Source organism: Pongo abelii, chromosome 18 (genome assembly GCF_028885655.2).
Source record: "Pongo abelii isolate AG06213 chromosome 18, NHGRI_mPonAbe1-v2.0_pri, whole genome shotgun sequence".
Taxonomy (NCBI): domain Eukaryota; kingdom Metazoa; phylum Chordata; class Mammalia; order Primates; family Hominidae; genus Pongo; species Pongo abelii.
Window position 1 is genome coordinate 31,447,667 of NC_072003.2, and position 27,745 is coordinate 31,475,411.

Below are 27,745 nucleotides of genomic sequence, written 5' to 3' on the forward strand. Positions count from 1 at the left end.
ACAAGGAGGGGATTTGAGAATATTCTCCTCCTCCTCTTTGTGAGCCAAAATAGAATGCTTGCTGGGGTCTGTATTTGTGTTGAGGACCAAGGGGAGGGAGAGGCCTTATCTAGAGGCTTGTGGGCTCCCAGGAGCCCTGTCTCTGCTGTTGTGTGTAGAAGTATGCATGTGCTACATGGGACATTTTTCAGGGAAGAAGGTCCTGAGCCTCATGGTGCCCCGTGAAGGCAGAACTAGTAGCTTAGCTCATTTCACCCCCTGGAAAACTGGAGAAGGAGGGGCTGGCCGGGGCTGACCAGGGCTCCTTGGGACCAACAGCAGAGGCCAGAGTCTTTCCAAGCACCTCACTAGCCTGGCTTGGTGGCCCCCACCCTCTGGCAGTGAATAGGAGATTCCACAAGTGAACAGATTTCTGCACTGGAGTAAACAAAGGTGAAGGTCGGGGACATCCTTCAGGGAAGGTGTTACAAGGCAGAGAGCCAGGCTGGTACCCCCACCTCAGGACACAGAGGGAGGTGGGCAGGGTATGAAGGGGGCTCCCAGATTCCTCCCCCCCTTCTTGAGCACAGACTGGCCTGCTGTGGGAATTCAGGGGGCAGTTGTTCTCTTCTGGCCCTTCTCTGGGGGTGCAGGCAGGTGGGCGGGCAGGTGCAACCCCTCTCTGGCACTGTCTGGTCTCCTGGTTCCTTTTACTCCCCAGACCCAACTGGATTGTACCCAGTAGGAATTTTCATGCCTACCCTACCCCTTTTCACCCAGTTCCTGCCATTCTCCTCAGAGGTTAATTCATTTATTCAACTAACATTTACTAAGTGCCTTCTACTATACTCCAGGCACATGTTAGCAGCTGGAGGATACAGCAGTGAACAAGACCAGACAGCAAAATCCCTGCCCTCCAGCTGCTTAAGTTCTAGTGAGGAAAAGAGACAGTCATAATAGATGTCAGAAGTTGTTACATTATATAATACATGAGAAAGTGATACATCCTACCAGGAAAAAAAATAGAGCAGGGGATGGGGGGTCGGGAGTGCAGTAGGGCAACCCTGGTTGAGAAGGTGTCATTTTGTCATTTGAACAGAACTTGTAGGGAATGAGCTGTGCTGTGGATATCTAGGGGAAGGCAGAGGGACTTGCCCCCAGACAGGGGGCTGGCATGTTCAGGGAACAGTTGGGGGGACCAGCGTGTTGAGCAGAGGGAGGGAGAAGATGAGGAGGAGATGGTCCAAAGGGTAAATGGAGGGCCATGGTAACGGCTTTGGAACACAATGAGAGCCAGTAGAGGCTGCTGAGCCTGGAAGTAAGGGAATGCTCCTTGGCAGCTGTGTTGAGAGAGCTTGGAGGCAGGGACCGGTTTGTAGGTTATGTGGTAGCTGAGAGGTGACTGATGATGGCCCAGAGAGGTGGGAGTGAGTGGAGAGTGACCAGGTTGGGTGCTGAGGTGGCTAAGCACCTTGCTAATGTCTAGTGTTGATTCTAGAGTTATTTTATGCAAATACAAATGAGAAACCTGTTCTTACTTCTATTTCTTTTTTCTTTTTCTTTTCTTTTCTTTCTTTCTTTCTTTTTTTTTTTTTTTTGAGACAGGGTCTTGCTCTGTTACCCAGACTGGAGTGCAGTGGTGCAATCATAGCTCACTGCAGCCTCGAATTCCTGAGTTCAAGAAATCCTCCCACTTCAGTCTCCTGAGTAGCTGGAACTACAGGCATATGCCACCACTCCTGCCTGCTTTTCAAAAAAAATTTCGTAGAGATGGGATTTCACCATGTTGCCCAGGCTGGTCTCGAATTCCTGGGCTCAAGTGATCCTCCCTTGTTGGCCTCCCAAAGTGCTGGGATTATAGGCATGAGCTACCACACCCACTATTTTCCCCCATTGCAAGGTAGCATATTAACTACCTGGGACTGTCTGGCCATGTCCCAAAGTGACATTGAGGCCCAGGGAGGGCGAGGGAGCTAGTGACAGCTGCTGTGTTTCACCAAGAAGCAGCCCCTTCCTACGTGGCTGGGAGAGGTTCAGTGCCACAGCTCTGTGGGGTGGGATGGGGGGTGTTGGGCACTCTCCAGAAATTCCAAACTCACTCACCCTTTAACCTAGCAAGCCTATTTTATCATACGGACTCACCTCACCTGCACGTGCAAAATGACTTCTGTACAAGGCTACTCATTGTTTATAGTAATAGCAAAAGGTTAGCCACTACCCAAGTGTCTGTCATTCACAGTTTGGTCAAATGAATGGCAGTACATCCATATATGCCTTTCCAGCCCTGGGGGCCTGGGTTCCAGTTCTGCGGCATTTCCTCCGTGCCTGGCTCCCTATCCTGGAACCTCCCCCAGCCTCGCACTTAATGCTGGACAGGCCTTGGTGCTGTCCACGCCTGTGGTGCTGAAGACAGTGGAGCTGGAGAGAGGCCTGGCGCTGCGAACCAGAGACCGAGAATAGAGAAGGGGAGATAGAGCAGTGGGACGTTCAGGGTTCAGTCTCTGGCTCTGCCACTCAGGAGCTGAGTGACTTTGGGCAAGTTGCTTAACCCCTTTGATCCTCAGTGTCCTTATCTGTAAAATGGGGCTGCCGTGAAGATTGATTGACAGCAGCAATGTAAAGTCTCAGCACACTGAGAAAATAAATGGTAATTTTTTTTTTCTTGAGACGGAGTCTCACTCTGTTACCCAGGCTGGGGTGCAGTGGCACCATCCCAGCTCACTACAATCTCCACCTCCCGGGTTCAAGTGATCCTCCCACCTCAGCAGCCATATGGTGGAACTTCAGGCCCTGAGCACCTCTGACCTCTCTCACCTGCTTCACTTTACTTCTCTGTAAGGCAAGGGGACCAGAACTGAATTCCCTTATCCTGCAGGACCAAGCCCACTCTCTGCACCTCCATATGACCCCTCACCTCGAGGTTTCTCCCCGCCAGATCTTTCTTTCTTTCTTTTCTTTTTTTAGAGATGGAGTTTTGCTCTTGTTGCCCAGGCTGGAGTCCAATGGTGCATCTCAGCTCACTGCAACCTCCACCTCCCAGGTTCAAGTGTTTCTTGTACCTCAGCTTCCCAAGTAGCTGGGATTACAGGTGTGTGCTACCATACCTGGCTAATTTTGTATTTTTAGTAGAGACAGGGTTTCACCGTGTTGGTCAGGCTGGTCTCAAACTCCTGACCTCAGGTGATCCGCCTGCCTCAGCCTCCCAAAGTGCTGGGATTACAGGTGTGAGCCACCACACCTGGCCCCGATCTCTCTCTCTTTCTTTCTTTTTTTTTTTTTTTTTAGAGAGTCTTTCTCTGTCGTCCAGGCTGGAGTGCACTGGTGCAATCTTGGCTTGCTGCAACCTCTGCCTCCTGGGTTCAAGCGATTCTCCTGCCTCAGCCTCCTGAGTAGCTGGGATTACAGGTGCCTGCCACCACACCTGGCTAATTTTTGTATTTTAGTAGAGACCATGTTTCAACATGTTCCACCATGTTGGCCAGACTGGCCTTGAATTCCTGACCTCAAGTGATCCACCCGCCTCAGCCTCCCAAAGTGCTGGGATTACAGGCGTGAGCTACCGCACCCAGCCCTGATCTTTCTTATATACGTAGTCAGATAAACTGTCTTAAAACCAGATTTGACCCAATCCTTGCCTTGCTTACATATTTTCAGTGGATTCTTGAATGGGCATGTGGTTTTCTGTTCCACATCAGTTTCTCATCCTTGCAGTAATGGCCCTCTCTCTGCCCGTGAAGTTTGGAAGGGATGTCTCCACCATGGTTTTGCAGGGAGGGCTTGGCCAATCAGCAGATCGATCCCATCTGCTAGGTCACTGTGACTTGTTCAGAGATGAACAAGCAACCAAAGGTGACCCACCGAGATCCAGCCCCAGGTGACCCACCGAGATCCGGCCCCAGGTGACTCACCGAGATCCGGCCCCAGGTGACCCACCGAGATCCGGCCCCAGGTGACCCACCGAGATCCGGCCCCAGGTGACCCACCGAGATCCGGCCCCAGGTGACCCACCGAGATCCGGCCCCAGGTGACCCACCGAGATCCGGCCCCAGGACTGTTGCTGCAGCCGTCAGGGAAGAGGGACCCTCTCACCCTGGGCTGCAAAGCTGCAGGACACAGCTGTGCCGCTGCTGTGGGCTGGCTTTTCCATCATGGGGGAAGGGGAGATCCCGCTTGAAAATAAAGCAGTAAGGACATAAGCAGAGAGGAGAGAAAGGTGGAGAGATTTCCGATGACTTTGAGTTCTGGGGCCAAGCATGCCTAAAGCCAATTATACTCTTGAACATTTGTTTCATGAATCAATATACTTCCTTTTTGGCTTAATTCAGCTGGTTTGAGTTGAGTTTATGTAACTTGCAAGCTATTCGGGCTCAGGCACTGTGCGGGGTGTTGGCATGGGGTGCCTATGTTAGAGCAATGCAACAGACAAGTGGGAATGAGCCCACAAATCAGAGAGGCAGATAAAATGTGGACACAGATAACCATGAGGCCAGGGCAATGGTCAGGGCTCCAACATTTCCAAGGAGGGCCCTGGCAATAGGGATCAGGGTGGCTTCCTAAATCAGGAGGTGGCACCTGAATAGGCCTTGAAGGGGATTAACAACCCAGCGAGAAACCGAAGAGCTCCTTGAAAGCAAGCCCTGTGCCTTCCTCATCTCACTATTCCCAGCACTTAGCCAGGGTGTGACAAACGCTGGGTGAATAATTCTCTACGTGTTTGGGAAATTGTAACTTTTTATATCTTGACTTTCTTGAATGTGACCCTGTAGGCACATAGCTATTTTCCCAAGGGCCTGCGCAAAGTATCATTAGCCCCATTTTACAGGCACAGAGACTGATGGCCAGAGGGGAACAGTGATTTGCCGAAAGTTACATAGGAAGTCAGTGGCAGGGCTGGGCTAGAAGCCAGGGCATCTGCAGGGCAAGGTGCTGTCTCCCTCCAGCAGCCCCAGCCCCAGCCCCAGCCCCAGCCCCAGCCCCAGCACAGTGCAGTACAGATGGGGGTGGCTGTGAGTAACAGCGGCCGCTGTGAACAGAGAGGCTGGGGGTGCTAGAATAGGTTGATGATGCCAACGGGGAGGCAAGTGATGATAAATAGCTGACACTCAGGGAACCCCTGTCATGTACCAAGTGCCTCATGTAAATGAACTCATCTAATCCCCACAATGTCCTATGACACAGAGACTTATTAACCCCAATACACAGATATGGAAACTGAGGCACAGAGTGGTCATGTCACTTGTTCAAGATCATCCATCCAGTAGGTGGCAGAGCCAAGATTCAAATTCAGGCACCATCATTCCAGTATCCAAAAGCTTAACCACTATGCTTCACTGTCTCTAGAATGACAGAGTAAAAATTACCATTTATTGGCTGGACATGGTGGCTCACAGCTGAAATCCCAGCACTTTGGGAGGCCAAGACGGGTGGATCACTTGAGGTCAGGAGTTAGAGACCAGCCTGGCCAGGATGGTGAAACCTCATCTCTACTAAAAATACAAAAATTAGCTGGGCATGGTGGCTCACGCCTGTAATCCAAGCTACTCGGGAGGCTGAGGCAGGAGAATCGCTTGAACCCGGGAGACAGAGGTTGCAGTGAGCAGAGATTATGCCACTGCACTCCAGCCTGGGCAACAGAGTGAGACTCAGTCTCAAAACAAAAAAAAAACAAAAAAAAAAGAAGAAGAAAGAAAGAAAGAAAAGAAAAAATAAATAAATAAATTTCAAGATGAGTTTTGGAGGGGACATTAAAACCATAGCAATATCTCTTCCTGTAAAATGGGGATAGTGATGGTAGCACCCACCTCCCAGGGTTGCTGTGCTTATTATCTAATAGATTTAATCCACAGTGGTTAGCACAGTGCCTGGCATATAGTAAATGCTCAAGAAATATTTGCCAGCATAATTATTCTCCCACAGAGCAGAATAGGAACAAGCCATCTTCTCTTTACAGGCTGGTCACTCTCCACCCACTTCTGTAACTGGGTCCTTGTCACTTGGTGCCCAGTATTGTCACTGTCCTGGTTAACCTCCTCTGGCCACATTCCAGGGAGTTGAACACGCTGAGGTTCAAATCTAATCTCTCTGGTTGGTTGGTTTGTTTTGAGACGGAGTCTCACTGTCACCCAAGCTGGAGTGCAATGGCATGATCTTGGCTCACTGCCAGCTCTGCCTCCCAGGTTCAAGCAATTCTCCTGTCTCAGCCCTCTAAATATCTGGGATTACAGGCGCCCACCACCACGCCTGGCTAATTTTTGCATTTTTAGTAGAGACGGGGTTTCACCATGTTGTCCAGGCTGGTCTCAAACTCCTGATCTCAAGTGATCTGCCTGCCTCAGCCTCCCAAATTGCTGGGATTACATGTGTGAGCCACCATGCTTGGGCTTTTTTTTTTTTTTTTTGAGACAGGGTCTCACTCTGTTGAGACCTCCCAGGCTTAAGCGATCCTTTCACCTCAGCCTCCCGTGTATCTGGGACTATAGGCATGTGCCACCATGCCCAGCTAATTTTTTTGTTTCTTTGTAGATAGAGATGGAGGTTTTGCTATGTTACCCAGATGGTCTTGAACTCCTGGGCTCAAGCAACCCACCTGCCTTGGCCTCCCAATCCAACTGTGGGATTACAGGCATAAGCTATCGTGCCTGGCGTTCTTTGGTGTGTGTGTGTGTGTGTGTGTGTGTGTGTGTTCTGTTTTGTTTTTAATTGATAGAGATGGGGTCCTCACTCTGTTGTCCAGGCTGGAATACAGTGGTGTGATCAGGTCTCACTGCAGCCTCGAATTCCTGACCCCAAGCAGTCCTCCCACCTCGGCCTCCCAAAGTGGTGGGACTACAGGTGCCATCATATGCAGCCCCAGATCTGAGCTCTTCTGCTTACTTGCTGCATAACCCTTGAATTGGGGTAGTGCCAGCTGCTGTAACAAACAAGCCCCCATATCCCAGCAGCCAAACATGATCGAAGTTTCCCAGTGGCTCCCACAACAATGCAGACGGGCAATCCTCCACAGCAGGAGGCTTTCCACACAGTGACCTGGGGACCCAGGTGCCTCTTCTCTTGTGGCTCCACCATCTTCTGGGGTTTTGGAGTCCTCTGCATCAAACCAGCCGCAGAAGAAGAGAGCACAGGTAAACCTTCCCTGATCCTTTGAAGCCCCAGGCTGACGGCGACACACATACCACTTCTGTGCACATTCCAGTGGGGAGCCAGTCACATGGCTGGCCTGTGTGGTTCCCTGCTGGATGGCCGCTCTCCAGCCCGACTTTGTAGTATAGGAGAGGACACATGTGTTGCTGAGGGACAGTTGGCTGTCTGTGTCATAACTATGGGCAAATCATTCACCTCTTGGGCCTCTTTTGTTGTCTGTTAAATAGAAGGCATCACTCGGTGTGGCGATGACTGCACAGCCCTTTACGTTTACTCAAATCACTCAATTGTGCACTCCATGGGAGTTAGGTGGTATATAAGTTCTACCTCAATTAAGCTGTTTTTTCAACATAGGAATTCAGGCTGGACGTGGTGGCACATCCCTGTGGTCCTAGCTACTCGGGAGGCTGAGGCAAGAGGATCATTTGAGCCTGGGGGTTCAAGACCAGCCTGGGCAAAATGGGGAAACCTCGTCTCAAGCAGATGCAAATGCTTTAAAAAATAAAATAACAGGAAGCACCCCCCGTTCTCAGGGGTTTTGTGAGGACTCAATGAATGAAATTTTTCCAAGTTGGCCACACCATGTAGGTCTGTGTATACATGTGTGTCTGTGTGTGTGCGCATGTGTGCATGTGTGTCTGTGTGGATGCTTGTGCATCCGTGTGTGTGTTGGTGGGGAGAGCAACAAGGACTCCAAAGTAGGCCTGAGCCAGACGATGAGTTGGGTGTCGTTTCATAAGGGTGGTGCCAACGCTTGCCGACCGCCAGCAGGAAGTGGTGGGCGGCTCAGTCTTGCTTCTTGCTTGGGAAACCCTCCCCCACCACGGTGGCCCTCCCAGCATGTGGCAGAGCCGTGACTACTGCCATGAAGTCAGGGGGGACCCCCACCCACCCTCAGCAACACAGATGGCAGATGGAGGCCTCCCTTGGGGCCAGTGAGGACACACCCTTGAGGCGTGAGGTGTGTGCGCCCTTCCTCCACCCTTCTGAGTGTGGGTAGATGCGGCGCTGACTGCCCGGCATGAACAGAGGTCAGAGAGGCCTCCGCTGCCTGGTGCTGGCAAGTTCACAGCCATCACATCCACAGCTGCTCCTGCAAGTGGAGGCAGGGACGACCAATGACGAAATACTTTGAGGGTCGAGTTCCCACTGAGACTCGGCCGTCTTCTGGGCCTCAGTTTCCCCACCTGGCTGGAGAATCTGGGTGCGATGTTCCCAACATCCTGCCTTGGGAAAGCACGAGAGTGAAAGGTACCAGCTTTGGAGCCAATACCAATGCTAGCTGTGTGACCTTGGGCAAGTTATCTAGTCTCTGTGCCTGTTTCCTCATCTCAAAAGCCGGTGCCGCAGCTCACACCTGTAATCCCAGCACTTTGAGAGGCCAAGGCAGAAGGACTGCTTGAGGCCAAGAATTGGAGACCAGTCAGGACAGCATAGCAAGACCCTGTCTCTATTTTTTTTAAGTGGAGCTAACAATAATGCCTACCTTGTATTTGTGAGGATTAAGTGCATTAGTCCTGAGAACGGCCAGGCAGGTGGTAAGTCCTGTGTGAATGTTGGTGCCATTATTATTGTTGTTACTTTATTTCTTCATTGTAGGGATGGGGAAGCAGAGGCCCAGAGCAGTGGTGTGACTTGCTCAAGGTCACCCAGCAAAAAAGTGGCGCACATTAGGATCAAGGCCAAGCCTCAAGGCCCACTGCTCCCCCTGTGCCTCCGACGCCACGTGCGTCGGAACTGGGTCAGAGGCAGCATGTACCTGGTGGATGACGCAGAGGCAGGGATGGGCGCGTGGATTAATTCCTTGTCTCCTGCTGACACCTTGCGGAGAAAAGGCCTGAAGGGAGAGGGAGGTGTGGAAGGAGAAGAAGGAGGGAGGGGACAGTAGGGGGACCCCCAAAGCTGAGACCTGGGAACCAGGAAAGGGATGCAGGAGAGCGGTGAATCTAATCCAGCCCCTGCTCCTGGGGAGCTCTTGGTTTGTTGATGGGCAGACAGGGACACAGCTGAGGTATTCAACAAGGGCCCTGAGAGAGGGACAGGCAGCCCCTGTGAATCTTGCTGTTCAGCAGAGGCAGGAGTCAACACGTGTGAGGGCAGCAGGGAAGTCTTCCTGGAGGAGTGAGACCTGGTGATGAGGAGGCACGGCAGGGAGGTGGAACAGGCAGGAGAGACTCTTCAGGAATTGAGGAGGTAGAATAGAGGACACTAAAGCCTTAGAGAGGCCAGCGGCAGTGGCTTGGCAGGATCATCACTTGAGGCTAGGAGTTTAAAAGCAGCCTGGGCAACATAGCGAGACCCCATCTCTAAACACAAAAAAATAAAAAATTAGCTGTGTTCCATGACGCACACCTGCAGTCCTAGCTACTCACAAGAAGGCTGAGATGGGAGGACTGCTTGAGCCCAGGAGTTCAAGGCTACAGTGAGCCATGATCTGCACTCCAGCCTGGGCAACAGAGCAAGATCCTGTTTCTAAAAAAAAAAAAAAAAAAAAAAAAATTAAAGAAAATAAGTGCATTAAATAAAGCCATAGAGAGGCAGTGTGGGGTAGTGGTCAGAGCATGGGCTGAACCTGACAGTGGGGGGTACACATGGGGCCCAAACTGAGCCCACTGGGCTGTGTCCCTGATCCAGCCCAGCCCTTCCCAGGGCAACTCTGAGGCAGACACGCCAAAGGGCAGAGATAAGCCAAGCATCCCGTCCCTGGGTGTGGGAGGCAGGGAGGGCTTGTAGCCACTGGTGGCCACCAATTAAGCTCCCAGGGGACACAGAACAGCCTGAGGTGGCCTTGCAGGGCCAAAGCCCAAGGCGGGAGGATTGCACACGTGTGGATGTGTGTGCTGTATGCACGTGGACCGCCCACCTCGGCAGCCCTTGGGGACTCCACACGCATCAGGAAAAGTAGGTCAGGGGAGCAGCCCAGCGTCTCCCTGGTGGGCGTGGGGAGGAGTTTGAGGCAAAGAGGGCTGCGTGCTCATCAGAGCCCCTGGGGGACAGCCCCACAGTCCACACAGAAAGGGCCCAAGGACGCGCAGGCCCCGGGGAGGCCTGCACAGAAGCAGCCTTGCCTCGCCCTGCTGGTGTTGCCGCGGTCGCCTCAGTTTTCTAACTCGGAAGCCTCATCACCCAGGTGGTGGGTGGACATTTCACAGGGGTTGGAAGAGATTTTTCCAAGCCTGAGACCAGGGAAAGACGATCACGCGGAGATGTCGCCCCATGTAAGCCCAGCTGGTGGCTGCGGGAAGGACCCAGTGCTGTCCAGCCCAGAGCTGGGACTGCGTGGAGACATGGTGGCAAGTGGCATGTCTGCATTTGGGTCAGCACGCTAGAGTAGAGAGGAAGGGCATGCGGGACCGGGTTCTCTGGGCCTGGCACTGTTCCTACCTCTGGTGGAGGGGACTGTGGAATGAGCGAGGCCAGGGCACATGTTTAGGTGGAAATGAGCTAGGAAAGAAAAGACAGTTGCTGGAGAGGAAGGTCCTGTTGGAACAGGGGCAAGGAGGCCAAGTACAGTGGCTCAGGCCTGTAATCCCAGCACTTTAGGAGGCCGAGGCAGGAGGATTGCTTGAGCCCAGGAGTTCAAGACCAGCCTGGGCAACAAAGTGAGACCCCATCTCTACAAAAAATAAAATATGGGCCAGACGCGGTGGCTCACGCCTGTAACCCCAGCACTTTGGGAGGCCGAGGCGGGCGGATCACCTGAGGTCAGGAGTTCGAGAACAGCCTGACCAACATGAAGAAACCTTGTCTCTACTAAAAACACAAAAATTAGCTGGGCGTGGTGGCACATGCCTGTAATTGCAGCTACTTGAGAGGCTAAGGCAGGAGAATCGCTTGAACCCAGAAGGCAGAGGTTGTGGCGAGCCAAGATTGTGCCAGGCAACAAGAGGGAAACTCTGTCTCAAAATAAAATAAATAAAACATGAAAAAAATTATCTGGGTGTGGAGGCACACGCCTGTGGCCCCACCTTCTCAGGAGGCTGAAGTGGAAGGATTGCTTGAACCCAGGAGCTGGAGGCTTCAGTGAGCCATGGGGGCACCACTGCACTCCAGCCTGGGCAACAGAGCGAGACCCTGTTTAAAAATAATTTAATTTAATTTAAAAAACGACAGGAGGCTGGGTGCGGTGGCTCACACCTGTAATCCCAGCACTTTGGAGGATTGCTTGAGGTCAGGAGTTCAAGACCAGCCTGGGCAACATGGTGAAACCCCATCTCTACAAAAAATACAAAAATTAGCCAGGTGTGGTGGCACACACCTTGTGGTCCCAGCTACTCAGGAGGCTGAGATGGGAAGATTGCCAGAGTCCGGGATGCAGAAGTTGCAGTGAACTGAGATCACGCCACTGCACTCCAGCCTAGGTGACAGAGCGAGACCCTGTCTTTAAAAAAAAAAATACTGACAGGGGAGATGAGCTGGTTCATGAATGGAGGGAGGCAGGAGGCTGGGGAGACAGGGATGGGAGCAGGCTGCAGGGCGGGAAGGGGAGGGCTCCTTCCTCCCAAGCCAGCTGAGAGGACGGTGCAGATGGAGCTCCGTTTGGGGCTGGGTGGGAGGCCAGGAAGTTCTCTCCTGATGTTCCTCCTCTCCGTGTGAAGTGGGAGGCTGGGTCGTGCCGAGAGTGAAGGGGAAGGCAGAGGAGGAGGAGAGGCTTGGGGCCTGGAAGGGAGCCGCTGGGCTGGGAGAGGATGCGGGGCTCATGGAGTGCTCACCCCCTCCCAGCCTCCAGCCATGCCTGCCCGCCCTTGCTCAGCCGGAGAGAAAACCGGTGATGATGACAAGAACAACACAGCAAGCCTGGGCACCTATGGAGCACTTACTGCCTGTCACATGCCAGGGCTTCATGCCTGTTAACTTACTTAACCCTCGCAAGAACGCATCGGGAGAAGGCACTGTTGTTGTTGTTGTTATTATTATTATTATTATTATTATTATATTTAGATAGGGTCTCACTCTGTCATCCAGTCTGGAGTGCAGTGAAGTGATCATAGCTCACTGCAGCCTCAAATTCCTGGGTTCAAGTGATCCTCCTGCTTCAGCCTCCTGCGTAGCTGGGACCACAGGTGTGCGCCACCACACCCAGCTAACTTTTTTTTTTTTTTTTTTTTAATGTTTGTGGAGACAGGGTCTTGCTGAGGCCAGTCTCACACTCCTGGCCTCAAGCAATCCTCTCGCCTTGGCCTCCCAGATTGCTGGGATCACAGACGTGAGCTACCTTGCCTGGCCCAACGCACTATTATTATATCCTTTGTATAGATGAGGAAACTAAGGCACAGAAAGAGGAAGTAACTTGCCCAAGGACATCCAGCTAGCAAGTGACAGAGCTGGGAATCAGACCCAGGCTGTCTGGCTCTACATCTGCGCCTTCTCCCAGATGGAGCTGTGGTCATTGTTCTTCAGGGTGCAGGGGTGCTTAGGGGCAGGCTAGGGACGCTGGAGTGACATGTCTGGGATTAGAGGGAGAAGGGGCCGGGTGCAGTGGCTCACGCCTGTAATCCCAGCACTTTGGGAAGCTGAGGCAGATGGATCACCTGAGGTCAGGAGTTCGAGATCAGCCTGGCCAACATGGTGAAACCCCATCTCTACTAAACGTGCAAAAATTAGCCAGACGTGGTGGCGCACACCTGTAATCCCAGCTACTTGGGAGGCTGAGGCGGGAGAATCGTTTGAACCCAGGAGGCGGAGGTTGCAGTAAGCCAAGATCATACCACTGCACTCCAGCCCAGGTGACAAGAGAGAAACTCCGTCTCAAAAAAAAGTGGGGGAGAAAGAGAGGGAGAAGGGAGTGCAGGGAGGATAGAGGGAGGCTGCACTGGGAAGCAGGTGCTCAGGGGCTGGAGGCTGGTGGCAGCTTCTAAAGGAGGCAGCCCTGGCCTCTCTTGCCGGTGCACACACAGACACATATCCATGTGTGCCTGCGCCTGGGAAAGGCTCATCCCCCCTAGTCTACCCCTCTCCATTTACAGATGAGAAGTGAACGCCCAGAATGGTTGCCTGGAAGGCAGGGGTGGGGAGGGATGGGGTTTTAGAAAGGGGCAAAAGGAAACTTTGGGGTAATGGATGTGTTCGTGGTCTCAACGGCAGGGATGTATACATATGTCAGAATCATCACACTGTACACTTCAAATATATGTAGTTTTTTGAACACCAAATATACCTCAATAAAACTAGAAAAATGACATGAGGTAAGGGAAAATAAGGGGAAATAAAGAAATGAAGGCCACGGATGGAGAGTTAGTTCACTGTCACCCACGTGACAAGTCAGGTCTCAGCCCACGTGGTGGCTCACGCTGTGGTCCCAGCACTTTGGGAGGCTAAGGTGGAAGGATCGCTTGATCTCAGGAGTTCGAGACCAGCCTGGAAAACATAGCAAGACCCCATCTCTCCAAAAAATTTAAACATCAGCCAGATGTGGTGGTGCATGCTTGCAGTCCCAGCTACTCAGGAGGCTGAGGCAGGAGGATCCCTTGAGCCCAGGAGTTCGAGGCTGCAGTGAGATATGATCACCCTACTGCCCTCCAGCCTGGGCAATAGAGCAAGACCCTGTCTCAATACAAATACAGTTTTTTTTTTTAAGACAGAGTCTCGTTCTGTCGCCCAGGCTGGAATGCAGTGGCACGATCTCTGCTCACTGCAGCCTCCACCTCCAGGGTTCAAGCAGTTCTCCTACCTCAGCCGCCCAAGTAGCTAGGATTACAGGTGTGCACCACCATGCCCAGCTAATTTTCGTTAGCTCGGATTACAGGCGTGCACCACCATGCCCAGCTAATTTTTGTATTTTTAATAGAGACAGGGTTCCGCCACATTGACCAGTCTGGTCTCGAACTCCTGACCTCAAGTGATCCGCCTGCCTCAGCCTCCCAAAGTGCTGGGATTACAGGTGTGAGCCACCGTGCCCAGCCTAAATACAATTTTTTAAAAAGTCAGGTTGGCCAGGCGCAGTGTTCATTAGTCGGGTGGTGAGGTCATCTGCAGTGGGGGAGGCACTGCCAGGCTGTGCTGATGTGTGGCCGTGTGTGGTGGGATGGTGTGGCCACATCTATACCATCCTGCCGGTTTGGCCTGAGACCATGTGGCCAAGCTATGTGATGCTGCAATCATGGCCTTCAGCCCTCTTCCCCACCCCCTACCTTATGGACAGCCATACCACTTTCAATCATAATATACAACTGGTGTGATCACTGTGTCTACTGCCCTTCTCCCCCTGGGGTGTAAGCCCCATGGGGGCAGGGAATCTTACGTGTTTGTTCCATGCTGTGTCCTCCGGGCTTTGGAGAGCCCTGGGGAACAGCAGGTGCTTCGTCAGTACTTGTGAATAAGCTGGGCACGGTGGCTCATGCTGGTAATCCTAGTGCTTTGGGAGGCTGAGGTGGAAGGATCACTTGAGGCCAGGAGTTCTAGACCAGCCTGGGCAACATAGTGAGATGCCAACTCTACAAAAAAAAATTAAAAATTAGGCATGATAGGTGCAGCAAACTACCATGGCACACATTTACCTGTGTAACAAACCTGCACATCTTGCACATGTACCCCAGAACTAAAAATTAAAAATTAAAATAAATAAAAATTAGCCAGGTGTGGTGGCGCATGCCTGTAATCCAATCTACTCAGGAGGCTGAGATGGGAGGATAGCTTAAGCCTGGGAGGTCGAGGCTGCAGTGAGCTGTGATTGTGCCACTGCACTCCAGCCTGGGTGACAGAGCAAGACCCTGTCTCAGAAATAAAAATAAAAACAAGCTGGGTGCAGTAGCTCATGCCTGTAATCCCAGCGCTTTGGGAGGGCCAGGCAGAGGGATCACTTGAGTCCAGGATTTCGAGACCAGCCTGGGCCACATAGTGGGACCCCCCTCTCTACAATCCAAATAAACAAAACTAACACTTGTGAATGGGAGTACCCGTGTGAACTCGGTATCTGGCTGTGTCTGTGTGACATAAACAGGGGCCTTGCCTGACACTGTGTGCGGGTGGCAGCATGAGGCAGAGGGGCTGGTGCCACCAAGCGCAGGGTCTGGCAGTGACTGGTCTTGGGGGAGCTGACTCAGGCCTGGCCCCTGAGGCTTTGGGGAAGGCGACGCGACCAAGATGCTTGTCGCCCCCTTGTGGTTATCTTGGGCCTGGCATCTGGGCCCATCCTCAAGTTTTCTGGGTTCTGGGGAGGGCGGAGGGGCTGGAGGAGGGGATCCTTGCCTGATGTCACACTTCATGCTCACCACCCCCACCCAACAGGGAGAAGATGAGCATGGGCTGCCCAGAGCCTGAGCCGCCCCGCTCCCTGACCTGCTGTGGGCCGGGGACTGCCCCTGGGCCTGGTGCCGGTGTGCCCCTTCTCACTGAAGACATGCAGGCCCTGACTCTCCGCACACTGGCCGCCAGCGACGTCACCAAGCACTACGAACTAGTCCGGGAGCTGGGCAAAGGCACCTATGGGAAGGTTGACCTGGTGGTCTACAAGGGCACAGGTGACCAAATGCAGGGTGGCAGGGCTGAGAGGTTGGGGTGGGGCAGGGCTGGGAGGTCGGAGTCAGGGGACATGACCTTCCAGCTGGGCCGGGGCTCTCTGGTGCTCTGTGGAAGCCAGGAGGCAGGGTCAGGGGCCAGGTGGAGAGGATGAGGCCTGAGGCAACCCAGAGGGAAGGAGATTGGGCAGATGGGGCAAGGGAGGAATCCGGGGCAGAGTGGCCAGGGTACAGGATGGGCTGCTGTGGGGCCATCTGGGGTGACTGAGACAGCCAAGGGGCTGTGCCAGGAGCATCTGGAGAGGGCAGGGTTGCTGGCTGTGTCTGAGTATCACCAGCATCTCAGGGATGTCTGACCCCAGGAAGGTGGACGGAGAGTGAGGGCGGTTCCTCGGGAACAGGGTGCCACACTTAATGGGTGGTGGAAGGACCTGTGAGGTCAGTATGGCAATCACCATCTCTCAGGTGAGGACAGGGAGACCTAGGCCAATTCAGCCACATAGCCAACGCCCTGCAGCTACAGAGGCTGTGAACCAAAACGAGACCCCAGGAGTCATCTCCAGAGCCTTGTCGCTTCGTCACTGAGTTTGATAACTCCCCCACACTGTAAGTCACAGCCGTGCCACCCAGCCAGCCAGGGGCTGGGGCTGCGTGAGCTCCCACAGCTGCACGCGCTTGGGTCCAGGGGCTTTGTGCTAACTGAGGGCAGCAGGAGGAGCACCTAACATGGGGTCGCCTGAGCTTTGTTACTTGCTTGCTGTGTGACCTTGAGCAAGTGACTTCACCTCTCTGTGCTTCAGAGTGCTTCTCTGTAAAATAGGGTAACATTAGTGCACAACTCATACGATCATAATGAAGTGTGAGTTGTGAATGTGCAGTGCTGAAGGCAGGGCCTGCGATGTGTAAATGCTCCGTGGACACACATGTGTGCTCCACCCAGCTATGTACCAGATGGGCACAGATGCTTGCCCAGGCACAGAGTTGTGGACACATGCCTTGCAGTGTCTCATTTCTTATTCATTCATCCATTTAGCAAGAAAGGAAGCTTAGGGAGACCCGTTCTAGCTGGGGTAGGCTGACAAGATAAATAAGCATATGGCTGGCAGGACAAAATGAGAGAGGTGGAGAGCATCACAGGCCCCCTCGCCCCCTCCTCCTGGAGGGCTGCAGACTGGGTGTAGAAGGCCCAGGTTGACCCTGCCTGCATGGCCTTGGGCAAGTCCTTTCCTCTCTCTGGGTCTGTTCCCATCCGTGAGATGAGGACAGTCATGCCTGCTGGGGACCCTGTTGCACCAGGGTCCAGAGACAGGCATGGGTGCATCCAGCGCGGAGGCACTGGGAGAGGGGGCTTCAACCCTGTTGCTGTTGCTCCCATCAGGCACAAAAATGGCACTGAAGTTTGTGAACAAGAGCAAAACCAAGCTGAAGAACTTCCTGCGGGAGGTGAGCATCACCAACAGCCTCTCCTCCAGCCCCTTCATCATCAAGGTCTTTGACGTGGTCTTTGAGACAGAGGACTGCTACGTCTTTGCCCAGGAGTACGCACCTGCTGGGGACCTGTTTGACATCATCCCTCCCCAGGTACTCGGGATGGTGGCGTAGGGCGGGGAGAGGGTCTTCAGGGTCCCAGAGTGTGAGAGTGGGAGTGGAGTCAGACCATTTAATTAGCAAGTATTTACTGGGCGCCTGCTGTATGTCAGTTACCATTCGGGGAGCTGGGGATGTGCAGTAAAGAAGACAAACGTCCCTGTTCTAGTGGGAAACTGACACTCCACAGCGGGCCAGATAATAACAGATGGAGATGAGCGCCTGAAAGGAGACAGTGAGAATGATGGGATGAAGTCTTACTGCGCCCTCCCCTGGGGCTGCACAAGAGGAGAGGTGTCAGATCCACCTGGGAAGGGGCCCTCAGAGGAAGCGACCCTGGAACCGGGACGGTGGGGGAGGGTTCCAGGCACTAGCTTTAAATCTGCTCTGCCACTTGCTGGCTGAGTGATGAGACCTTCGGAGCAGGTCCTGCTTCTTTGCTGAGCACCTACTACATGCCAGAATCTGGAGACACAGATGCACGGACACAGCAGGGAACAAGACAGGAAGCTCAGGGAGCCCCGGTCTAGTTGGGGAAGACCGACGAGATAAGTATCTAGCGGGCAGGGCAAAATGACAGCAGGTGGAGGGCGCCGCGGACCCCCTCGTCAACCTCCTCCTGGAGAGCCGCGTGTCCCTCCTGGAGCCCCGATGTCCCCATAGGAGAAGCAGGCATGGTAGCCACTATGAGGATTGGATGAGACAGCGAGGGAAAGGGCGCTCAGCAGCACCCGGGCCGCGTCTGCGCAGTCGCCCCAGTTACTGGGGACAGGGTGGGAGGCGAAAACCGCCTTGCTAGAGAGGGAGCCGGAGGGGAGGGCGGCGGGGCGGGCGCGGGAGAGCTGGAAACCGAGCTTGGCTTACCCTGGCCGCCCGCAGGTGGGGCTCCCTGAGGACACGGTGAAGCGCTGCGTGCAGCAGCTGGGCCTGGCGCTGGACTTCATGCACGGGCGGCAGTTGGTGCACCGCGACATCAAGCCCGAGAACGTGCTGCTGTTCGACCGCGAGTGCCGCCGCGTAAAGCTGGCCGACTTCGGCATGACGCGCCGCGTGGGCTGCCGCGTCAAGCGCGTGAGCGGCACCATCCCTTACACGGCGCCTGAGGTGTGCCAGGCGGGCCGCGCCGACGGGTTGGCGGTGGACACGGGCGTGGACGTGTGGGCCTTCGGCGTGCTCATCTTCTGCGTGCTCACCGGCAACTTCCCGTGGGAGGCGGCGTCGGGCGCCGACGCCTTCTTCGAGGAGTTCGTGCGCTGGCAGCGGGGCCGCCTGCCGGGGCTGCCTTCGCAGTGGCGCCGCTTCACCGAGCCCGCGCTGCGCATGTTCCAGCGCCTACTGGCCCTGGAGCCCGAGCGCCGCGGCCCGGCCAAGGAGGTGTTCCGCTTCCTCAAGCACGAGCTCACGTCCGAGCTGCGCCGCCGGCCCTCGCACCGCGCGCGCAAGCCCCCCGGGGACCGCCCGCCCGCCGCCGGGCCACTGCGCCTCGAGGCGCCCGGGCCGCTCAAGCGGACGGTGCTGACCGAGAGCGGCAGCGGCTCCCGGCCCGCGCCCCCTGCCGTCGGGTCGGTGCCCGTGCCCGTGCCGGTGCCGGTGCCGGTGCCCGTGCCCGTGCCGGTGCCTGTGCCCGAGCCCGGCTTGGCTCCCCCGGGGCCCCCCGGCCGGACCGACGGCCGCGCGGACAAGAGCAAAGGGCAGGTGGTGCTGGCCACGGCCATCGAGATCTGCGTCTGAGTCGCCTCCGCCGCCCTCGGACCCGGGAGCCGCCCGGGGCCCGCCCCGAGCCGGTGCCCGGTGCGGCGGTGGGGAATGGAGCCACCTCGCCGCGGGGCAGGGGGCGCAGCGGTAGACTAGGCAGGACGCGGACCGGCACCTGGTCCGTCCCCGGCGGGCTGGTGAGGGGGCCACCAAAGACCCCTAGTGCGGCCTGGTGACCGGGGGCTTGGCCCAGAGGAGCCAAGCCCCACAGACCCGAGAATTCGGAGGCCCCCCCAACACACACACACACACACACACACACACACACACACGCCAGGAGCAAGGGAGCTTTCGGGCCACACTCCCAGACGCCTCCCTGAGTCCTGGAACCCGGACTCGTTGCTCCTGGCCCTCCATACCCCCTGGCAGATCACCCTGCGGTTCCACCCCAGATCCCCTCCTCCTCGCCATCCTACTCTGCCCCCTCCCCACCCTGGGTACAGAAAGGGACTGAAGTGTTGGGCAGAGAGGGGGCTTAAGGCCCCTGGGCACAGGCTGGGATCAGGGCAGTGAGCGGAGGGCAGCTGTGTCCTGCCCTCCCTTCTGGAGGCTGGAGGGGAGAGGCCAAGTCCTTGGAAAATGTAGCAAATGTCTGGATGTCGCATAAGTGCGTGTATGTGCGGGACAGGCCCTGAGAAGCTAGTGACTCCTGCACACCCCCATTGCACAGATGAAATCACAGCCCAGGAGGGAGGGCAGCTTGGCACTGGCTGAGAAGTAGAGCTCTCTCCCCGCCCCTCCCCCTAACCACAAGGGATTGTCCTGACAACTTGTGGGGATAGAAGGGCTCACAGGGCAGGGCTCTCAGCTGCCCCCGCATCCTTAGGGCAGGGGAGTGAGTGTGGAGCCGAGAGCAGGGCCCAGCTCCCCCTGCCAGCTGCACTGTCCCAGGCCCAGGGACCTCTGCCAGGTCCTCCCAGCCCTTGCCACACAGCCTAGACGTAGTAGCCTGGGCTTCCAGCAGGTGGCGAGCTGGTTCGTGCTGGAAATTTCTCCTGGGTTTCTTGGGGTCAAACATGCCAACCTCCAAGACCCCATCCTCACGTCTCCCACGTTTCTGGCACTGGAACGTGCAGGGCGTAGGACCTGCATGTGTGGGTGTGAGAATAGGGGCAGTGGACGCAAGGGGGCGAGCGTGTGACTAGGTGTGTGTGCACATGCGTAGGGTGCAGACGCGTGGGTGCCATCCTATGCATTCAGTGACTGTGTGTCCAGACACCTCAGCAGCGCCCCCCCACCACACCCTGGTCCTCCCAGGCAGCTGTCCCAGGGTGCCCAGGCCTGCCTTGCACCACACCCCTCAGGGAATCTGGCAAGGAGGCCCCTGCAGGTTGGTTCAGGCCCCCAGGCAGCAAAACAGACAACAAGACCCCCGCCTGACCCCCTGCCCCTCTCTGTGGAGGCCTGGGACCCCCGCAATAAGCTCCACATGGGTGAGGCTGTCCCTGTGCCTGGCCCTCCGCCCCAGGTCACCCCTGCCAGGGTCCCTCCTGGGGTTCTGGGCCATTTGAGGGGCTCTTTGATGGGCCAGGCTGGCCAGAGTGAACTCCGAGCACTTTCTGGCTGGTGCCCCAACCTCTCCACTCCCCACTCATTCCCACCTTGAAAAAGGGCTATAGGTCCCCTGCCCTGCCCGGGTCCAGTTTACAAACAGTGTGGGGTGGCCCCAGGGCCTGGCCCCACTCTCCCCGCTGTGCCCACTCCTCTCCAGACTCCACCTCCCCAGTGGGTATGGGCCCTCCACATGCCAGGTAAGTAGCAAACCCCCCACTCCTTCCAAGGACCAGGTCTCAGAGAAGGCCCTGGTCACTGCCCCCGGCCCACCTGGAGCCCATCGGGGCTGCCTCTCCCAGCCGCGACTTCTCCTTTTGCCTTAGGCCTCGCGACATCCTGATCTCTCCTGCAATAACTAGGAATCGAGATTCCACAGTAGACGTCCCTTGCCGTTCTCTCTCTCTCTCTCTCTCGATCTCTCTCTCCCCCCCCCCCCCCCCCGTTAAGATCCTGTTCGGGAGTTTCCCCAGCTGTTGTAGTATCTAGTATGTTAGAGTTGGGAGGGGACCGTAGTTATGTAGCCCAGCCCCCTCATTCCCAGAGGCACCCAGAGGGCCAGCCACCAGCCTCACCCCAGAGCAGAACCAGAACACCAGGTTGGGGCCCTGGTGCTGCCACCTCTGCTGGTCGGGCTGGGACCCTTTGCCCCTTAGGAGAGGTGTTGGTCACAGATGTTTACCTCAGTTTATGTCACTGTCGAAGAAACAAAAAATAATAGCAAAAAATAACACTGTAGACATGAAGACTTAGAAGACAAAAAAAAAAAAAAAAATCACACACAAAAAAATCTCCCCTGTTGCGATTCTTCTGTGAAGGTACAGTGTGTATGTGTGTGTGCGTGTCTCTGTCCCACGCCGGGCAGGCCAGGGCATCCCGGCCTCTGTCCCAGACCCCGTGTCCCCCACACTGCCCCCCGTCCTTCGGTGCTTCCCAGAGACCCCTCTGAGCTGGTCTGTGGGGTGCGGGGAGCCCCCAGGGTGGGAGGCGGGGCCTCAGGTCGGCTAGAGGGTCTCCACCAGGCCCACTGAACAGAACCCCACGGCTGCCAAAATGTTCCCTGAGCCCACACTGTGGCCGGTGGGACAGTCCTGGTGGCTGACATCAGCGTCCATGCTTGGCTCAGGACCTGGGGCAGGGTCCTGGGTAGAGTCCTAGCCCCAGAGCCCCAGCCCCTCATGTCTTGCCGCCCTTCCCCCATGTGTTTGTAAATACTCTGGCATCCTTTGGCCCTGAGAAGGTTTTTAAATGTGTTATTTACTTCTCTAAACATGACGATTGCTATAAAAATAAACAAAAGTTTAGAAAAATGACCACTGGGTGGCTGTCTTTTCTCAGGTTTGGGGTGGAGAGGGTGGTGGGGGTGGGGGCACACAGGTACTCTAGAAACAGAAAACTTGGGCTGGGCGGAGTGGCTCACATCTATAATCCCAGCACTTTGGGAGGCCGAGGCGGGCAGATCACCTGAGGTCAGGAGTTCAAGACTAGCCTGGCCAACATGGTGAAACCCCATCTCTACTAAAAATACGAAATTAGCTGGGCGCGATGGCGCATGCCTGTACTCCCAGCTACTTGGGAGGCTGAGGCAGAAGAATTGCTTGAACCCGGTAGGTGGAGGTTGCAGTGAGCCAAGATCGCGCCATTGTACTCCAGCCTGGACAACAAGAGCAAAGCTCCATCTCAAAAAAAAAAAAAAGAAAACTTGACCTTGACATAGGCTTTAGTCCTCCTATGACCTCTCAGAACTTGAGCGTGAGGGGAACAGGACCCAGATTCTGGGACAAGGGGTAGGCAGTTGTCCCTTGCCTGGAGTTCAGCTTGTAGCCCTTCAGCCTGGCCAGAAAAGAGGCAAAAGCCCAGAGGGACAGGACAGACCAGTTCACCACTCAGTGCCTTTTTACCAAGCACCTTTTGAGTACCAGGATTCCTCCTAGGGGCTGGGGACACAACACTGAGCAGGACAGACAGGGCCCCTGCCCTTAGGCAGCTGGTGATCTAATGATGAAGGCAGACATTGCCCAAACAGCAGGCTGGGCTCAGTGAGAGCATGGAACTGGGAGACTCATCGAGTTTGGAGGAGCCCGCAGACCCTCCCTGAAGATGAGGCCAAATCAGGGGACAGGAGAAAGCTGAAAGGGCCAGTTGTGGGTGTGGACTCCAGCAACAGGCAAGGTGGATGTTCTGAAGGAGGGGGAGCTTCAGTGGACTGTAGGGAGTTTCATGATTCAACACTCATTCAAACAAATATTTGCTAATTACCTACTCATGTCAACAGAGCAGCTCTGTTGGCTCTGCCTTCAAATACGGGCACATCCCAAAGCAGCAACTGCCCATCGCCTGCATTGCTGCCTCTGGACACAGCCTCCCTCCCTGGCCTAAGGCAGGAGCCTCTTCTCCTGAGCCTTTGCAGGCTCTTCTTTTTTTTTTTTTCCCAAGAGTTGGGGTCTCGCTCTGTTGGCCAGGCTGGAGTACAATGGCATAATCATAGCTCACTTGCAGCCTCGATCTCCTGGGCTCAAACAATCCTCCCACCTCAGCTTCCCAAGTAGCTAGGACTACAGGCACATGCCATTGCTCTGGGCTATTTTATTTTTATTGTTACTTTTTGCAGAGACGGGGTCTCACTATGTTGCCCAAGCTGATCTCCAACTCCTGGGCTCAAGTGATCCTCCTGCTTTGGCCTCCCAAAGTGCTAGAACTACAGGTATGAGCCACTATGCCCGGCCAGACAGATCCTTTTGATAAGATCTGTCACTATGTTCAGAACCCTACAATGGCTTCCTGTTCCACCCAAAATCAAAGCTGAAGTCCTTAGAGTGGTCTCCAAGGTCCCACGAGCTCTGAGAGGTCACAAGAGGTCTAGAGCCTATGTCAAGGTCAAGTTTCAAGCCCAGCACATTCCAGCCTCATCCCTACCATCCCCTGTACTGCCTGCCAAGCATATGCTCACCTGGAAGCCTTCACCTTTGCCTTGTACTCTCCCAGGGATCCCTCCCGCCCTTCCTTCAGGGTCAGAGCAAACTTCCTGAGCAGCGTAGGTGGAGAGAAGCCCTCCTTAGCCTGCTTCGCTGCACACTGAGCATTCGTCACCACCTGCAGGACCATGTATTTGTTTGTTACCCATCTCTCCCCCCTAGAATGGAAGTTCCATAAGAGCAGAGGCAGTGTTTGGCAAACTGCTACTTCCCTCCAGCCCCCACGCCTGGGACAGGGCCTGGTACGGTGATGGGAACTCCGTAACAAGTTGTCAAATGAATGAATGCATGCCCGCTACTATTTTGGGGGCCAAGGAAACAGCAATAAACAAGACACACAATCCCTATCACATCCCCTGAGACTTACTTTTTTTCCTTTTTTTTTCTTTCTTTCTTTTTTCTTTTTTTTTTTTGAGATGGAGTCTTGCTCTGTTGCCCAGGATAGCGTACAGTGGCGCAATCTTGGCTTACTGCAACCTCCACCTCCCAGGTTCAAGCAATTCTCCTGCCTCAACTTCCTGAGTAGCTGGGATTACAGGCACACGCCACAATGCCCGGCTAATTTTTTTGTATTTTTAGTAAAGATGAGGTTTCACCATGTTGGCAGGCTGGTCTTGAACTCCTGACCTCAAGTGATCCACCCGCCTCAGCCTCCCAAAGTGCTGGGATTACAGGCTTGAGCCACCGCGCCCAGTCTTTTTTTTTTTTTTTTTGAGATGGAGTCTCACTCTGTCACCCAGGCTGGAGTGCAGTGGTGCGATCTCGGCTCACTGTAACCTCCACCTCCAGGTTCAAGCCATTCTCCTGCCTCAGCCTCCTGAGGAGCTGGGATTACAGGCATCTCTACTAAACCCTATCTCTACTAAAAATACAAAAATTAGTCAGGCATGGTGGCATGAGCCTGTAGTCCCAGATACTCAGGAGGCTGAGACAGAAGAATTGCTTGAACCCGAGGAGGCGGAGGTTGCGGTGAGCCAAGATCGTGCCATTGCACTCCAGCCTGGGCTACAAGAGCGAAACTCCGTCTCAGAAAAAAAGAAAGAAAAAGAAAGAGATACAGTGTACAATAAATGTAACCTGCTTGAATCATCCCGAAACCATCCCTCCACCCCCATCCTCGCTTCACCCCACCCCACCCCACCCCTGGTCCGTGAAAAAATGGTCTTCCACAAAACCAGTCCCTAGTGCCAAAAAGGTTGGGGACTGCTGTTCTAAAGAGCAAAACAGACATTCTGTAAGTTATATAATTATATATGAAATGATGGGGTAGGGGCAGAAAGAAAAAGAGAGGGAGGGCAAAAAGAACAGAAAAAAGCCCTACCGGGCACAAAGGACTCCTACCCAAGTATTTGATTTGGTATATGTTAAAGAAAAGCTCTGTCATTTCAAAACATCTGCCGCTTCTCTGCCATGATAAGGGTGTCATCCACGTTAATGGATTGTTAAGGGACAGAGGAGAAATCTACAAACGCAAAAGAGCATCACTGGTTCCCCAGCTTGGTGGACAAACATCACCTCTTCAGATTCCCCACTGAGCCAGAGAGTGGCGGGACTCGCCACTAGGGGGCCCGGGCTTTCAGCAGCCACGGCTTCTGTCTCCGCCATTCACTCATGTCACTGCTGAATTCACTTGGGCAATATCAGGCATCCTCCAGGCTACAAAGCTTTTGCCCTGCCATGCCCATGGCTTGACTGAAAGGGCTTCTAATCGCACCCACACGCTGCAAGAGAACTAGCCCTGTCCCTGTAGCCCCTTCTGTCCTTTAATTTAGCCTTGGTCGCCTCCCCTGATCATGGCACATTCCTTCTTGAGGGTGCTGGTATCCTGTCCATAGTCTTCCATCCAGACTAATCAGTCCATCAAAAAGGTTCCAATAACATTAAACTTCCGGCCGGGTGCGGTGGCTCACGCCTGTCATCCCAGCACTTCAGGAGGCCAAGGCGGGCAGATCACTTGAGGTCAGGAGTTCAAGAGCAGCCTGGCCAACATGGTGAAACCCCGTCTCTACTAAAAATACAAAATTAGCCCGGCATGGTGGCGCATGCCTGTAATCCCAGCTACTCTGGAGGCTGGGGCAAGAGAATCCCTTGAACCCGGGAGGCAGAGATTGTGGTGAGCTGAGATGGCACCATTGCACTCCAGCCTGGGCAACAAGAGTGAAACTCCGTCTCAAAAATAAAAAATAAAAAAAACATTAAACTTCAAGTCCGGGCGCAGTGGCTCACACCTGTAATCCCAGCACTTCGGGAAGCTGAGGCGGGTAGATCACTTGAGGTCAGGAGTTTGAGACCAGCCTGGCCAACATGGTGAAACCCCATCTCTACTAAAACTACAAAATTAGCCGGGCATAGTGGCAGGCACCTGTAATCCCAGCTACTGGGGAGGCTGAAGCAGGAGAATCACTTGAACCCAGGAGGTGGAGGTTGCAGTGAGCCGAGATCACACCATTGCATTCCAGCCTGGGTGATAGAGCAAAGCTCCATCTCAAAAAAATAAAATAAAATAAAATAAAATAAAATAATAAAATACATTAAACTTCAGAAGGAAAGGGAGTTGTAGCCTTGATTCCTTTTTTCCCAAGACACTCCTTGAGGCCTATGCAAATTTTCCCAACTCCTCAGCAGTCACAGCTAAGCGGGCCAAAGCAAGGGCTAGTGGAAGGAGTGATTGCAGACCCCATGACACCCTTCACACAAAGCCATAGATGACTACTCAACTTAACGGTCACGTCACCATAGGACAGTCACCAAACAGCATCTCTCTCTCAGAAATGTCAACATCTATACACCCATCTAGTGTCTGGTTTAGGGTGGAAATGTGGGTGTAAGAAAAGTAATTTAGAGGTAATTACTGGCAGCTGAGGGGAGGAGACTGTTCCTCACCCAGCCTTGGTTTAGTGGAGCTTCGGTGCAATGGACAAAAACAGAGGTTTTGATTTGGAGGCGAAGAAAGGGGACAGTGGCTCCAGAGGCCAAGAGCAGAGAAGGACAGCCAGGAAGTGGGCTGAGCGTGGTGGATTCAGGAGATGGGGAGCCTCATCTTGGGATGCCTCAGAGACATCGTGGAGGGGGCCTGGTTTTCCTTTTTGAAAATATTTTTATTTTATTATTATTATTAATTTATTAATTTATTTATTTTTTATTTTTATTATTATTATTTTTTGAGATGGAGTCTCACTCTGTCATCCAGGCTGGAGTGCAGTGGCGTGATCTTGGCTCACTGCAACCTCCGACTCCCAGGTTCAAGCGATTCTTCTGCCTCAGCCTCCTGAGTAGCTGGGACTACAGATGCACGTCACCACGCCCAGCTAATTTTTGTATTTTTAGTAGAGACGGGGTTTCACCATATTGGCCAGGCCGGTCTTGAACTCCTGACCTCGTGATCCACTTGCCTCGGCCTCTCAAAGTGCTGGGATTACAGGCATGAGCCACCACACCCGGCCTTTTTTTTTTTCTTTGAGACAGAGTTTCGCTCTTGTTGCCCAGGTTGGAGTGCAATGGCGCAATCTCAGCTCACCGCAACCTCCACCTCTTGGGTTCAAGCGATTCTCCTGCCTCAGCCTCTTGAGTAGCTGGAATTACAGGCATGTGCCACCATGCCCGGCTAATTTTGTATTTTTGTAGTAGAGACGGATTTCTCCATGTTTGTCAGGCTGGTCTCGAACTCCTGACCTCAGGTGATCTGCCCGCCTCAGCCTCCCAAAGTGCTTGGATTACAGGGGTGAGCCACCGTGCCCGGCCTACAAACTGTTCTATCAGCAAGGTCTTTATGACCTGTATCTTGTGCCAACCTCCTGTCTCATCCTGTGACTTAGAATGCCTTAACCTCCTGGGAATGCAGCCAAGCAGGTCTCAGCCTTATTTTACCTAGCCCCTATTCAAGATGGAGTCGCTCAGGTTCAAATGCCTCTGACACTCCTGCCTCAGCCTTTCAGACAGCTGGGACTATAGGCACACACCATCAGGCCTGGCTAATGTCTTAATTTTTATTTTGTAGGGACAGGGTCTTGCTATGTTGCCCAGACTAGTCTCAAACTCCTGGCCTCAAGCCATCCTCCCACTACAGCCTCGCAGAGTGCTGGGATTACAGGCATGAACCACCACGCCAGGACTTGATTTTTCTTAGTATGTGGGCTCAAGTCATTCAATGTTGATGTTAAAGGAAAATGGGGCCGGGCACCATGGCTCACACCTGTAATCCTAGCACTTTGGGAGGCCCAGGGGGGCGGATCACCTGAGGTCAGGAATTCAAGACCAGCTTGGCCAACATGTCAAAACCCCATCTCTGCTAAAAATACAAAA

At 54.1% G+C, this 27,745-nt stretch overlaps 1 protein-coding gene across 1 annotated transcript in view; it reads left to right on the forward strand.

Moving 5' to 3' along the window:
* The window catches only part of SBK1 (SH3 domain binding kinase 1), a 30,525-nt gene extending 8,747 nt beyond the window's left edge, over nt 1–21,778 (forward strand). The window contains exons 2-4 of the mRNA XM_024233120.3: nt 15,346–15,578; nt 16,954–17,156; nt 18,042–21,778. Of these exons, the coding sequence (XP_024088888.1) occupies nt 15,353–15,578; nt 16,954–17,156; nt 18,042–18,893 (1,281 nt within the window). The 5' untranslated portion in view covers nt 15,346–15,352 and the 3' untranslated portion in view covers nt 18,894–21,778. The remainder of the gene's footprint in view (nt 1–15,345; nt 15,579–16,953; nt 17,157–18,041) is intronic.
* Nucleotides 21,779–27,745: the final 5,967 nt, after the last annotated feature.